This window comes from Epinephelus moara, chromosome 23, assembly GCF_006386435.1.
Source record: "Epinephelus moara isolate mb chromosome 23, YSFRI_EMoa_1.0, whole genome shotgun sequence".
NCBI lineage: Eukaryota > Metazoa > Chordata > Actinopteri > Perciformes > Serranidae > Epinephelus > Epinephelus moara.
The window spans coordinates 7879615-7893662 of NC_065528.1; the positions used below are offsets into that span (position 1 = coordinate 7879615).

General features: G+C 38.4%; 2 protein-coding genes across 7 annotated transcripts in view; one reads left to right on the plus strand and one right to left on the minus strand.

Moving 5' to 3' along the window:
• The first annotated feature begins 1179 nt into the window (after positions 1-1179).
• On the plus strand, positions 1180-9465 carry LOC126384855 (HMG box-containing protein 1-like). 5 transcript variants are annotated; one of them, XM_050036207.1, is made up of 13 exons: positions 1183-1337; positions 2414-2518; positions 3906-4013; positions 4110-4305; positions 4650-4776; positions 4886-4997; positions 5120-5229; positions 5685-5841; positions 5917-6061; positions 6146-6264; positions 6371-6554; positions 6638-6779; positions 6863-9465. In XM_050036207.1, exons 1-13 carry the CDS (start codon positions 1202-1204, stop codon positions 6878-6880), a joined length of 1659 nt encoding a protein of 552 aa, XP_049892164.1. In that variant the 5' UTR covers positions 1183-1201; the 3' UTR covers positions 6881-9465. The 5 variants fall into 5 exon arrangements, with proteins under 5 accessions (XP_049892163.1, XP_049892164.1, XP_049892167.1 ...); XM_050036206.1 differs by having other exon boundaries at positions 1180-1337; positions 5685-6061; XM_050036210.1 differs by lacking the exon at positions 2414-2518 and having other exon boundaries at positions 1187-1337.
• ptprz1b (protein tyrosine phosphatase receptor type Z1b) overlaps positions 7771-14048 on the minus strand; it is an 83610-nt gene continuing 77332 nt past the window's right edge. For both annotated transcript variants that reach the window (XM_050036191.1, XM_050036190.1), the window contains 2 exons: positions 13844-13979; positions 7771-13611 (listed from right to left, as the gene is read on the minus strand). In XM_050036191.1, the coding sequence (XP_049892148.1) occupies positions 13468-13611; positions 13844-13979 (280 nt within the window). In that variant the 3' untranslated portion in view covers positions 7771-13467. The remainder of the gene's footprint in view (positions 13612-13843; positions 13980-14048) is intronic.

Consider the following 14048-nt stretch of genomic DNA (forward strand, 5'->3'; position numbering starts at 1 on the left):
CAGATTGCTTAGTTAAAGGTTTATTTATTAGAATCTATTCTAGCGTTTCTCATTAATTTATTTCGAAAGGATTGACAACAGTGTTGCGAGGTAATCGTGTCTAACTTGACGTGTGCGCGTAGTTCCTCGCATTGACCACTAGGGGGCAGTAAACACTCACAATTCTCCATATGTCAGGGGTCAGCTCCATCATGACAGACGTGACAGAATGATCTGCAAACCAGGAAACTGTTGAACCAACTCTACGGTGCAATGAAATAAAATAAAAGTCAAACCAATACTGATGTAAACATTGATGTATGTAATAATCAACTTAATAATAACTTAGACATATTGAAATAACATTTTTATTGTGTGTTTGCCATGAATTTTTTATCATGATTTGGCCACTTTTGATGTCTTTTTTTTTCCTTTTGACTTTAACTAGGCTGCTGTCTTCAACTGACTGATGAGACCTGGATATGGTGCATTCACACATAAACCAAGGGTGTCTTTGGACCATCTCTATTCCATCCAGAAATATTCAGTACCCTTTTATTTGTAGTTTAACTGTTACTTATACATGTATCGCTTGAGTACTCGTTATTGTAAAGTAACAGTACTTTTTACCTGCGTACAATTTTTAGCCTCTTCACATCTGACTTAATGAGAAGATGCCTCTGATTATGGCTTCACCCTCTCCTGCTAACAGCAGCGAAGCATCTATAATTATACTAAAGAGTGTACTTAGGGATATTAAGGGTTTCATATTGGGTTACAAACATGTGTCTGAAACACAGGGGCAAGTCTTTGACCGGGTTACTTCATGAAACTACCTGTTGTACTTGTTGCACTGGAAGTATTGTAATTGTGCTGAAGGCTATTTGTCTTAAACCATTCCATGTTTTCCAACCTTGTTTTTATTGTGTCACAGTCTGTTTTATTATCACACATCAGAGACTGCATGCTTCTAGGCTAAACATTTCAGGTCTTTACATTGCTATTAGATAATCTTGGCACCTTGTGAGAATTAAGAAATGACTGTCTTGTTGTGTCACAGTCTAATTCCTGTGTTAACAATACCGACATTGTGCTAAATTAAGCTATGCCCATTATACAGGAGCTCAAATGTTTTTAATTGCCACTTGTGGTGGGCTACTTTTGTCTCAGCCATCTTTCATCTTCATAACCCACCCAGTGTTTTATTGTTGTGGCCATAATAATGAAGAGAACAAGCTGCACGGAGCTGACCAATCAGAATGAGAGGAGCTGTAGATTGACAGCAGCTCTGGCCAATAGCATCGCTGGAGGAAAAGTGTTTATACCAACCCCCTTTCCCGTACAAGGCGACTGTTTTGGTGAGTTGAGGAAAGTTCATTGAAATCATTTAAGGGTTTTAAAGCGTTGAATTTGAGAAGTAATCACACCAGTTAAATGATTCTTGTCTTATCTTGGCAGACGAGTAATGACGTGAAGCTGACAACGTTTATTTGTCGCCGTAAATGCAGTTTCGCTGCTCTCTCCGTAAAGCTTCATTGTTGACGTTACTTGTTTTGTTGTAACTGCCTTTGCGCAATAAAATGGCTCGTCTATACTTTGTGTTTAGGCATGTTTTCACACCCCGAATCGTGTTAATGCCGTGAAAATGTCCGTTAAAATACAGACGCTTAAGCTTTTTGTCGTTTTCGTCGACGTAACTTCAGTATTTCAACGGTACTTTTGTTACGTGACAACAAATAACGCTGCTTCGTTTGAAGTTTTCCGACGTTTAAAAGCGTTGACACCAGCAGCACTTAATAGCAGTCGATAATATCACAATAGTTAGTTTAGTCTGGGTGCTTAACGTCGTGCTTGTTACTGTTTATTAACTGTTTAGTGCAAATGTATTATCGCTGCTCTTCTCTGTATTGAATGAATGGGCTCTCTATGCGCATGCGTGCAGGATCTCAAAGTTTATAAACAAGAGGGAGTCACATGACGAGAACATTGTGAAATAGATTAGATTAAACACTCTTATCATGTTTACATGTTTGAAATGCAATATTTAAACATATTAAATACAGTTATGTTCATTATAGTGAGCTGGTAAATGTCCTGGGGCTTTGAGAATGTGTCTAAACTTAGGTGTATTATTAGATAACCAGCCCAGGCATTACCCTACGTCACCCTGGGTCTCCTTATGTCACCCCGACCATTTATAGCATATACATTACAGCTCAGTGTAGGATTGGGTTACTGTGTCTGTGTGTGTCTGTGGCAGGTGGGGGGATTCTGGTATGTAATGCTGATACTTAAAGATTGATGTTATATTTTCTACCTGCAACATATGTCCTATAACCTTTCATTTGACAACTTATAGAAAAAACTACCATGCTAATAAAGTGAGACTTGTTGGCTGTAGAGTAAACAGATGTTCGCCGTCTGCATGTTTCAGTGCCTGTGGACATCATGGTTTGGGAGGTGGTGACCCCAGCTGTGCTGTCCAACGACCCCAAACATCAGAGCGTGCGGCATTCTGAGCCTCAGGGCGAGCACACAGGTAATCACAGAGCAGCGGACTGTAGAGTTAACTTGTGTAATTACCGACACAAAACTCTTCTAGTGATTGAGTATTTGTGGAGGGACTCACAAGAGACAGCTGACAAAGAATGGTCAGATTCAAAGCAGCAAAAGCTGAGATATTTAGACTTTTCATCTCTTGTACGAGGCTAGATTTTTAATTATATATATATTAAAACACTACTTTACAGCTTCCATTGTTAGTCCCTTCCTGCCCGGACATCATCTGCCTTCTTAAAACTCCATGTGCACCTCCTGTTTGTGACACAGGCACTCCATTAAAATGTGTTGTTGCCAAGCCCAGGCTGAAATATCCTGAATGACTTAAGATTAGACTTGACAAAATCAGAATAGACTTGCGACTTGACTTCACTTGGACTTGAGCCTTTTGACTTGAAATTACTTGATACTTTCCCCCAAACCCAAAGATTACTATTTTTTTGTTACTGTTTTTTAAAAAGTGTTCTAGATATCAATTAATTTCCCTTTATTTCATGAATCAACCCGGTGTTTGTTCCCAGCAAGTCGACACTTAATTCCTCAGAGCCATTTTGTTTGAACCAATTGCACAGCTTCCAATCAAGCTGTAGGAGAGAACCATGAAGAACTACTGCTACATTACTTACCAACTGGAAAAAATGATACCAAAAATAATTTTGTGCGCATACAAAAACTATATGGTGTTCAACAAAAAACATATTGCTGTATACAAAGTGAGGGGGTTGAAAATTACACATGGAGATGCAACAACTTCCAAAAAACTTGTGTAAATTTAATATACTATTACTTTGTTGCTAAAAATGGCATTACATTTGGTGAAAAGCGCAGTATGACTTATGACATCAGGACTCGAAACTCAAAGTTTAGGACTTGGGACTTGACTGCAAAGACTTGTTTGAGACGTGCAAAACAATGACTCAGTCCCACCTCTGCTAATAACTAATAATAGGTGATGATCTAATAATGATAGTATTAATATATCAATAATAAACTATTAGACTTATAACAGCTTGGGAATAGATTAAGAAAAAACTGTCTTATATTTGATTCACACTCAGTTTTAGAAAGGTCCTTTACTGTCAGTGGTGGACAAAGTTCTCAAGTCAAGTAAACCACAGTGTAGAAATATTCAGTTGCAAGTAAAATTGCTGCATTCAAAATTTTAATCAAGTGAAAGACCAAAAGTATTAGCATCAAAATATACTTACAGGACCAAAAGTAAAAATACCCACTTTGCAGAATGACCCATATCAGAATAACTGAACGTATTTTAAACTGCTGCAAAACAACAAATGTAACCCTGTAGAAGTATTCAGGTGTACTTCCTACACTTTGATCTCATGTAGTTTGTCTGGTCTCATCTTCAGAAGAGATGATGGATGCAGATGGAGACCAACCACATGACCTGCTCTGCTTTGAGGAACACCTCCCCTCCTCACCTGGCTTCCCCACAAGTGACAGCTACATGGAATACGGTACTTAAAACACGAGCACATAACACATGAATCACTTCAGTTTTTTCTTCATTTCTGAACCAAACTTTTCAGCAACTGTTTGTTTCCTCCTCTTAGATGACCTCCCAGACCTGCAGGAGGTCCAGGAGGAGGCGGAGCCAACAGCACCACCGGTCTACCAGGTGGACGTGGGTGTGTCACACCAGGAGCGACACGCGCACACACAGCCTCCTGACACACACTGGCTGACGCAGCTGGCTCACATCGCCACTGGACCTCAGAGCCCACTGCTGCAGGAGCCTCTTAACAGCAGGTAGGTGTGCTCTGTACTGAAACATGAAAGTTATTGAGGACGGGAATGAATGTCGTATACAATATATGGCTGTAATGTGTCTCCCCAACCATGTTACAGATCTAAAAAAATATATAAATGCATTTTTGATTTGGGGGTGAACTGCTTGTAATTGTATAATGTAGAACGATTGTTAAAACCCCAAAGTCCTGAAGACAGCACTGAGGAAATGACCTCGGTGTCCTCACTGGTAGTTACAACCTTGCTTTTTTCAGCCCTACGTGTCAAGTCTGTAGATTCTCTTAGTTGTTCGCACACGCTCACACACAGCCTCCATTCCACTCATGAGTCTGTGTCATTTTCAGCTCCTCTTCAGTCTGCCTCTCCAGCACCAGCAGTAATCTACATTCCTACGCTCGGCCTCCTCCTCCTCTCCCCAGCAGCACCTTGTCGCCCCCTAGAGGTCATGGCAGGGAGCGTCGGCGCAGCAGGGTACAGCTCATATTTACCTGCTTCTTCTTTACTTCTGAAGAACAAATAAAGTATCATTTAATATGTTTGACTTAGTAATACTGACTTGACTCACCTCGTGTTTCCACAGAAGAGCAGTGAGTGTGGTTCTGCTGTGTCAACCAGATCCTCTCTGTCTGACGATGAAGACATGGGCTGGAGCTTCTCCTGTCCACCCACCGCCTGGCACTGCTTTCTCAAAGGTAGACACACACCCAAATACACACACATTTACTGCTCTGTCACACTCTTTTATTTATCTGCTGGGAAGAATTTTATTTGAGGTTATTGTTTATATCTCAGTGCAGCTCTTCTCTGTCTTCAGGCACTCACCTGCGTTTCCACCACGGCTCTAATGTGGAGTGGCAGGATGTCGAGGACCTGGACTCTGCTGATGAAGACTCTGGTGATGAGGAACAATCCAGGTCTCTGAAGGTACATCTGCAAGAAGCTTGTGGCTAACTATGTTTCAGTCGACTTTTGATTTGGTCTCCATCTTAATGCAGTATATGTGTGTGTGTGGACTGCCCTCAGAGATCTTCACTTTGCCAATTTAGTGCAGCGTTAAAGAAACAACCGTTTACAAACTCTCACATGACTCGTGCAGTGTAATCCAAGTGTCATTTATCCAGTTGTGTGCTCAATACTTTGCAAACAGAAAGCACTCTCCAACAGGGAACTGAACCAAAAGTGAAACTAAATGAATTCAACATAACACGGGTTGAGTAATTGATACACAAATGATCATTTGTGGGCTGAAGTATTCCTCTAAAGTGCTGTATTTAACAGCAGCAGCAGCAGCAATCTGTGTAATGTAAGCATAAGAAAAGGATCCACCAATATAAAGAAGTCGTACATAATGAGTAAGAGCACTGCTTTCTGTTTTGCAGAGTTATGGCTCTGAGGGTTTGCAGCTTGTGGAACATTCAGAGATTGTGCTGTCTGGTCAGACTGTCCTACAGCTGACCTTTGACCCTGGAGCATTCGGACATGCTCCCATGACCGCCCGGTGCCAACTTGACCACCCCTTCTACGTCAAAAACAAAGGTAGGAGTGGTAGGAGAACACTGGAACTGTTAAAAACATATCATCTTCTTTACACTCTGTTGTACTTTCTATCAGGGTGGTCGTCATTTCACCCGAGCTTGACCGTGGTGCATTATGGGATACCATGCTATGAAATGGAGGTTGGAGATGTGTGCCTCCCTCCAGGACACAGAGATGCCAAACACACCGACGACTCGCAGGTCTTTGACACATTTAAGAGGTAAACCTAAAACTGCAAAAAGGACAATCAGCAGATTAGTTAGTGAGTGTGCAACATTTGAATTTATATATGTGTCTTCCTCAGTTATGATTTCACTCCTCTGGACTCCTCTGCGGTTTACGTGTTGAGCAGTATGGCCAGGCGGCGGCGTGCGTCCCAGTCCAGCGGGGGAGCTGTTTCTCCAGACAGAGACACATCACAAGGTACTGTGCTTCAGATCTTATTTAGAACAGACATCCTTCAGTTTACACAATACAAAAATACACTCAAGGCAAACCTGTCAATTGTGGATGTGCTTAAAACCTGCAGACGGCCACAGTCCAGGTCACTCCCACTCTCCTCGTCAAAAGCCAACCAAAGCCCAGCAAGCCAGCCCAGCAGGAAGTAATAACATCACGCCCCAAAAGTGCAAGCGGCCAATGAACGCCTTCATGCTGTTTGCCAAGAAGTTCAGGGTGGAGTACACACAAATGTACCCGGGCAAGGACAACAGGTAGGTGTGCCCTGTTTCTGCGTGTGTGTTGTGAAGCCGAGGTGTGTGTCAGTGTTTGTTCTAAGGAAGTGTGTGTGTTTCAGAGCGATCAGCGTCCTCCTCGGAGAGCGATGGAAGAAAATGCGAAGTGAGGAGCGACGGGCGTTCACAGTGCAGGCCAAAGCCCTTGCAGACGAACAGAAAAGACTCAACCCAGACTGCTGGAAACGCAAACGAACCAACTCTGTAAGGACACACAAACACACACACAGACAGTGCTTAATCCAGTGCTTTATACTGCTGTCTAATTTCTCCTCTGTGTTTCACAGGGTTGTCAGGGAAATTAAGGCTGCAGACAGGATCAGAACGACTGGCACAGCCTGCAGGAGTACACACATGCTCACACACACGCATTCAGAGGTGACAAGGAAAAGAAGTCTATGCATAACTGAAAATAATGCTTCAATATTATATTGTTTTAACAACAGACTTGTCTTGTTCTCCCAAAGTGAGGATTTAATTCAGTGTTTTTAAAGATCCTCAGAGATCTTGTCACAGTGAAAGGAGCATTGAGCTGCTTCCCATAAATGTCACTTCTCTTTCTTTATCTTAAAAGGTGCTAAATGTAACATTTTAAAGTGTATAATGTTTATAGTAATTATAACAAATTATGAAACATTAGATTTTAAAGCTGCAGAGCACCGTAGCGTCTCCCTCTAGAGAGAACATTTTATTCCAAATGAAATTACAAAGCAGGTCAACTGATGACTGGAGTTCATCATCAGAAGTGATATTACAGGAATGTGACAAAAAATTTAAACAGAGATTCTGGGGGTTTTTCAGTTTCTCATCATGTGCTTGAAACAGGTGGAAGTTGTGGTGCTGTAGCATTTTAGGTAAAGTAGATAATGTAGCTATTTTCCCAAAATTCTATATTATATACAAAGAAATATATATTAAGTACTTTATTGCCTGTATTACTTGCATTTGCACAGTGTATTGCACAAGACTACATATTTTACCTTTGCTTTCATGTAAATTAACACGAAATATTTAGTTGTTAAACAAATGTACACCATAAATTTTAACTAGTGGTCCTGGGGTTTTACTTTGTTAAACTTGAGAGAGCCAGGCCTTTTTTAGAGACACACGTTATACCTAACTTCTCCACTTCATTACATTTTTTTAACTTTTTTTTTTTTTAAAAGGCCTTACTATTTTCTAAACATAAAAACCATTTCAGTTCAGGGGGCAGAATCCCTTTACTTCTCTGGTAGGCTTTTATTTTGAAAAAGGAAGTGATAAGTTTCCCAACAGAACAGAAACAAAGACTAATCGAATTAATGCTGTGGGACTATTAAGCTCATTGTAGCACAGGTACTAGTAATAGCATTTTTTATCTGCCCTTAACTTATTTTATGGCTGTTATTTGAAAATGTATGATAATTGATACAAATTGTCACAAAGGATATAAAAGCATATGGATATGTTACAGAAAATTGCCACTATGGCCCAGGCAGCAGGATGACATGAGGACTGGATTTGTCAGCCATCATCTAAGCTGCTGAAGTGTCCTTGATTTTAACACCTCTATGTGCCATAATATTTTTTTTTAGCTGTGTTTAATATAGTATAGTATGTTAGTGCTTAATGAAAGCAACATTAATACAGCTGAGGCTTTATTTCAAATTTCTGAGAAAAGATTTAATGAAAAAAAAAAAAATTCTGCTCTTTGTATAAATAAACACGATTATTATCTCAGAATTTTTAATAATTTTTTACAAGGAAAAAATCTGGTCTTGTTTTTCTGAATTAACAAGATTATTATCTATGAGGTTTATCTATCCAATGAGTAGAGATGGCTTTACTTCATGTCAAAAATAGGAAAGATTATAAAACAATATCTAGCCTCTGTTCGGTAGATAGTATGCACTCTGAGAAAATTCAAAACATTTTGTGGACTAAAATACTCCAAGTTGTTACCAACAGTGAACTCTTTGCCATAAACCTTTACTTTGATATTATGATTAAAAAAAACATAAGGTGTTTTTGTTTTTAATTAGGATGTTGTGGACTTGAGCGTGTCTATATGCACCTTGGAATAATTTTGGCATTCAGTTTTCATCCAGTCCTTTGGCTCAGATGATGGAGGTCTAGAGAAATGTTTGCTTATGATCACATGCAGTTTGAAACAAAGAGGACTGTTGTAATAAAGGACTTAAAAAAAAATGCCTGTCAAATAGGCCTGAAAATGTACTGATTGTACTATAAGACAGCTTGATGCCACACGTACCTTTCAGTCTTTTAAAGTGAAAATTGGACCCCTGCCTAAAAATGTTAACACTTAAAAAAAGCCACAGCATCATGGCTGTTTTCTAACTAACAGTTATTTTTAAAAAATATCCAGAGCCTTTTTTACTTGAACCAGGTGTAAATAAAACTCAGCCTCTGTACTGTGACGTTATCTCAAGTACTGATTGCATGTAAACACAACCACTGCAAACATGATGAGCATCATTTGGACGCTGACAGGGCTGTGAGAAGCCAGATGTGATGTGCAGAGTGTGAAGGCAGGATGGGGATCTGCTTTGGGTTTATGTGCTTGATATTTTAAAGTAAAATAAAAAAAAATTAAAAAAAATACTCCCAGGGTGGGCACTCATATTCTCACTGCATAACGAGGTTTATTTTCAATGCACTATATACACTTTATCTTATGTGACTGCTACAGTATAATGTGTCATTACAAATATTAATATGATTATATAGATATATATATTTTTGGTTTTGACTTAATCTTTGTTAACCTCTTATGGTGCATTGATTATTTAACACGTTTTTGTCTGAACTATCATGTCATGTACAGGTTGATCAGGGGAGACAATGCAATACAATGTATGATAATATAAATAAAAGCATGATAAATCTGCAATCCTATTTGTCTGTGTCTTTATATGACTATTAAAGAAAATAAAGGGATAAGTTTGGGTCTAAACAAGAACATTTTATTTTCCCCCTCCCAGAAAAAGAAACAAGTTTAAAATCATAAACAAGGTTTCAAACAAATCTTAAATCTTGCCGCTTCAACCTGTTGCTATGTACATACTGCACCAGCTCATGGCTGGAGATAAACGTATAGACATTAAGCTGCTACTGTAATCATAAAGATAATAAAAAGAGATAACATTCCATTAAAACTATAAACATGATCAATATTTCCAGGCTAAAATTATCAAATAGGATCCACACAGTTATATCGTATATGTGTAAATGACTAGAAAATCACTTTTTATAGTAAAATAGAAAATATATAGAGGTACAGTATAAACATACAGTAATTTGGCCTTTTGATGTATTCAGGGATATTTACACAGAAAGAGTTCAGACATATTACAGTTAGATAAATCACTGTCTGCTTCAGTAGAAGTAGCCTCTATAGTTTGTGCCATTTTGCATCCCCAGGGCTAAATAACAGTACAGAGTGGATGCAAAACAGGTACAGATAGAAGCTGCGACATTGTTTGAAAGTGATTCAGAGGTTGAGTGATCGTGTCTGATGCAACAAGACATTTGGACTCCCTCGACATGAAAACAGTTATAGTAAGTGGCACAGGGATGCAGAGCAAGTCACGGCTCTCAGCTTATGAATTTCATTTTCAGTCTATGGTTTAACAGAATAGAACATTTTGTCATAGTAATATCAGCTGTTTGTTTTTCTTTTCACTGTCTCTTTTATTTGTCCAAACACTAAATGTTTGCAACAATATGCCAACTGTTTCAACGATGTACTTGTTTTATTATAACTGATTATAATGACTGATCATTTTGTTGCAGGAGTGATTTTAATATTTTCTGCACTTTATCAAAACTGGTTACCATTGGAATCCATTGTTAAAGGAACACTTCACCCCCCAAATGATCTTTTGTATATCAATTAATCACCACGTGTTATGTTGAATTAGTCAAGAAATCTTTGTTTATCTTGCATGTCTTAATGAATTGAAGTCATAGGGGTCCATGTTTAACAACAGCAAACTAAATCAAAACATCTGTTTAAAAACTCTCACACAACTCATGCAATATAATCCAAGTCTCATTTATACAGTCATATGCTTACAGTAGTACTTCCCAGCGGAGACCTAAACAGGAAGTGAAACTTGTCTATGCTCTCTTCAAAGCCAAACTCAATTGACATCAACAGTAATTTCACTTGGCTGACCACAGGAGCTGCTGGTCTACCGCTGCCTTGATCAGTTAGTTTGTGTTATTGTGTGACTATTGTGTTATAAAGGGATGGATTCACCAAACTCACACAACACCACAAACTAACTGATCGAGGCAGCGGTAGACCAGCAGCTCCTGTGTTGAGCAAAGTAAAATTATTGTTTTTGTCAATGGAGTCTGGCTTTGAAGAGAGCATAGACAAGTGTCACTTCCTTTTTAGCTCTCCCCTGGAAAAGGCTCTCTGTTTGGGAAGTTTGTAAACAGGAGTTTTGACATTGCAGCTATACAAATCTTCTATAGTTTGTTAACGATAATGACTGTGTATGCAGTGCTCTTAGATGCAATGTATTGAGCCTGTTTTTATTTTATGTTACTGTATTTTATTATCACTATCATTCTCAATTTCTATTTCCCTTTTTAATTGACTGTTTTTATTGTTTTAAATTGTGTCTTGTTGCTTTTAATGTCTCTGTAAAGCACTTTGAATTACCTTGTGTTTAATTGTGCTATACAAATAAACTTACCTTGCCTTGCCTTGCCATTGTTTTGCTGTTGTTAAATATGGACCCTGATAACTTTAATTTATCAGGATTTTTCTCTTTTTTTGGATTGTTCACTCACCATGAAGGCAAGCAAGAAAAATGAAGTTTTCAACATAAATTCAGCTTAACACGAGGTGAGTAACTGATAAACAAATGGTCATTTGGGGAAAAAAGTATTCCTTTAATTGACATAAATTTAAACTGCCACCTGTCAGATCTTGTGTGGAATATCCCTTTAAATCCCAGATTGCGTCTTTTACAAAACATCCTACAACATCTTATCTCCTCTCCGACTTTTACGTACGAAAGTAACGAGCGCAACAGGACTTTAAGAAAATAGAAAAGAAACAAATTATCACAGATCATTATTTTGGCATATTAGTCACACAGTTGTATCAAAACAGGTTTAAAGTACAATAACATGAATTACAAAAGGCACAGGGTACCAGAGACCATGGAGCCAGTGGCGACGAGACAGAAACAGATAAATTCAACAGCAGTAAATACCAGCAGTCAATATACTGTCACGAGTGAGGCCTTAGGAGATTTTGGTAATTCAAAATATTTCTCTATATAAGGATGTGTGGTAGTTTGAGCCCCAAAATCTGCTGGTTAATGTGCAGTGCATAAAAAATGTAGGACAAGAGATTAGGAGAATGTAATTTCCTGCATTGCTTCTTTTCTTTTTAACAAGTCATCTTGTTGTTCTTTTATTTGTAACTAATTTGTATAATTGTATTTTTGTTTTGCCTATTTTCCAATTTCTATTTTTAATCATATTTATTTCTGTCTTTTAGAAGACAGGGAGCGATTTTAAAAAGGCAAAGAGACCACTAATTAAAGAAATAAATGTTAAAGAAAGATTAAAATAGGCAGACGTTATGAATTTAAAGTAGGTCTGTTATTGGAATTAAATAGCTGACTCCTTCCATCATTAAGAAAAATAATTTCCAGTGATAAATTATGAACTTTTTGTTGTTTTTTTATGTGTGTTTATATGAAATTCATTTAGTTTTTAATGAAACCCCTCAAAAGGTTTGTGTTGAAGCTCTGCGGCTTCAGGCTCCATGCTGACCAGCAACAGAAACACAGATGGAACGTTTGTAGGTTCTTGTTGGAAAGGCAGTGAAGCTTTTTTGGTACCACTTCCTCATAATGACACTGTTGTAAAGGACTAATGACTTTATTTATGGTTAATAAATCATGTTCTGATGCTTCAGAGATCAGTTATTAGGCCATTCATTAATAAATGCACATGAGGTTTTTACTTTCTAATAAACCATATAGAACAGAGTTATAATTTTACTAAAAAGATTTTGGTCCATATCATCTAAAGCCCTTTCTGACCAGTCAAAGGGAGTTTTCACAACCTGGCAACACAACCATTGCTTATCTAAAGACGTATAACTGATCTATAAAGAATAAGTAAATTATTTATTAACCATTAATAAGAATAAATCCTTTATAAATGATGCCTCATGAGAAAGATACCTTTCTCTTTTAAAAGTTCACAGTTCACCCAAAATTAAAAAACACATATTTTCCTTCTTACCTGTAGAGCTATTCATCTATTAAGATTGTTTTGGTGTGAGTTGCAGAGTGTTGGAGATATTGGCTGTAGAGATGTCTGCCTTCTTTTGGATATAACAGTAGTAGATGGCACTCGGCTTGTGGTGCTTAAATGGCCAAAAAAATAAGCTTCCTTCTATGCAGTGACACGGTTGGTGGGTGTAGTTCAATAGAAAGAAAATAGTTCCTACATGAAACTGCTCACAACAAGATCTTTATATTATCTTGAGTACCTGGGTCATGATTTCTGGAAAGAGACATTGCTGTTGAGTTTGAGTTGTCAAATTTATTTTTGGGCATTTTGAGCACCACAAGCTGAGTGCCATCTAGTTCCATTTCATTTGAGAGAAGACAGACATCTCTATGGCCAATATCTCCAACACTCTGCAACTCACACCAAAACTAAACTAATAAATACTACTATGTTAAAGAGGGAAAATATGTATATTTGATTTTTGGGTGAACTGTCCCTTTAAAAGGACGAGTATGACCAATTGGCCACTCTATCTGACATGATAGTCAGTCTATACTGGTGTGAATTCTGTGTATGTGTGTGCATGTGTCTGTGTCTTTGTCTGTGTTAGTGTGTGTGAGTGTGTCTACATAAGTGACTCCAAGCTCTCAGCGATGTTCGTCTGTCCCAGTGGTACAGATCCATTGGTTTCTGGACTCTGCAGGGCTCTCTGGTCTTCCTGGCTGCTCACCAGACTCAGCACTGCTCTGTACAGATACTGGTACTGCTCCTGTGGGGGCAAAACACAGCTTCAAGACTCAACCATCTGTTCATATTAAAAAATTTCCCCTCATCAGCTATTGTTGTTTTCAATTATTCGGAATTTCATTGGTGAACGGCTGAGGTGAAGTTGCTTCTGTAATTGTCATTTTTTAATTCATTAAGTGGTGACAGAGAGACATGGAAGTATGACAAGATTTTTGTGTGTGTGTGTGTGGGTGTGTGTGTGTGTGTGTGCTTACAATATCATTAAAAACCCCAGGCCTCATGAGGTTGGTCATCCGTGCCACCTGGTAAACATCGACTGCTCCCTCCTCCTCTAGCTGACTGGACAGGGTGGTGAGGGCACAGAACAGCCCTGATGTAGCACCTCCCAACCTACACACACACACACACACACACAAACACGTATGTGGATATAGCTTGCAAAGAATGAACAAAATGTAA

Excerpts from the sequence above, each read along its gene's own strand:
- LOC126384855 (XM_050036206.1), top strand. The coding sequence starts at position 1,202 with ATGAAGAGAACAAGCTGCACGGAGCTGACCAATCAGAATGAGAGGAGC. Across the intron at positions 4,014-4,109 it reads TGACAGCTACATGGAATACG|ATGACCTCCCAGACCTGCAG; the intron begins GTACTTAAAACA and ends TCCTCCTCTTAG. Across the intron at positions 4,998-5,119 it reads CTGGCACTGCTTTCTCAAAG|GCACTCACCTGCGTTTCCAC; the intron begins GTAGACACACAC and ends CTCTGTCTTCAG.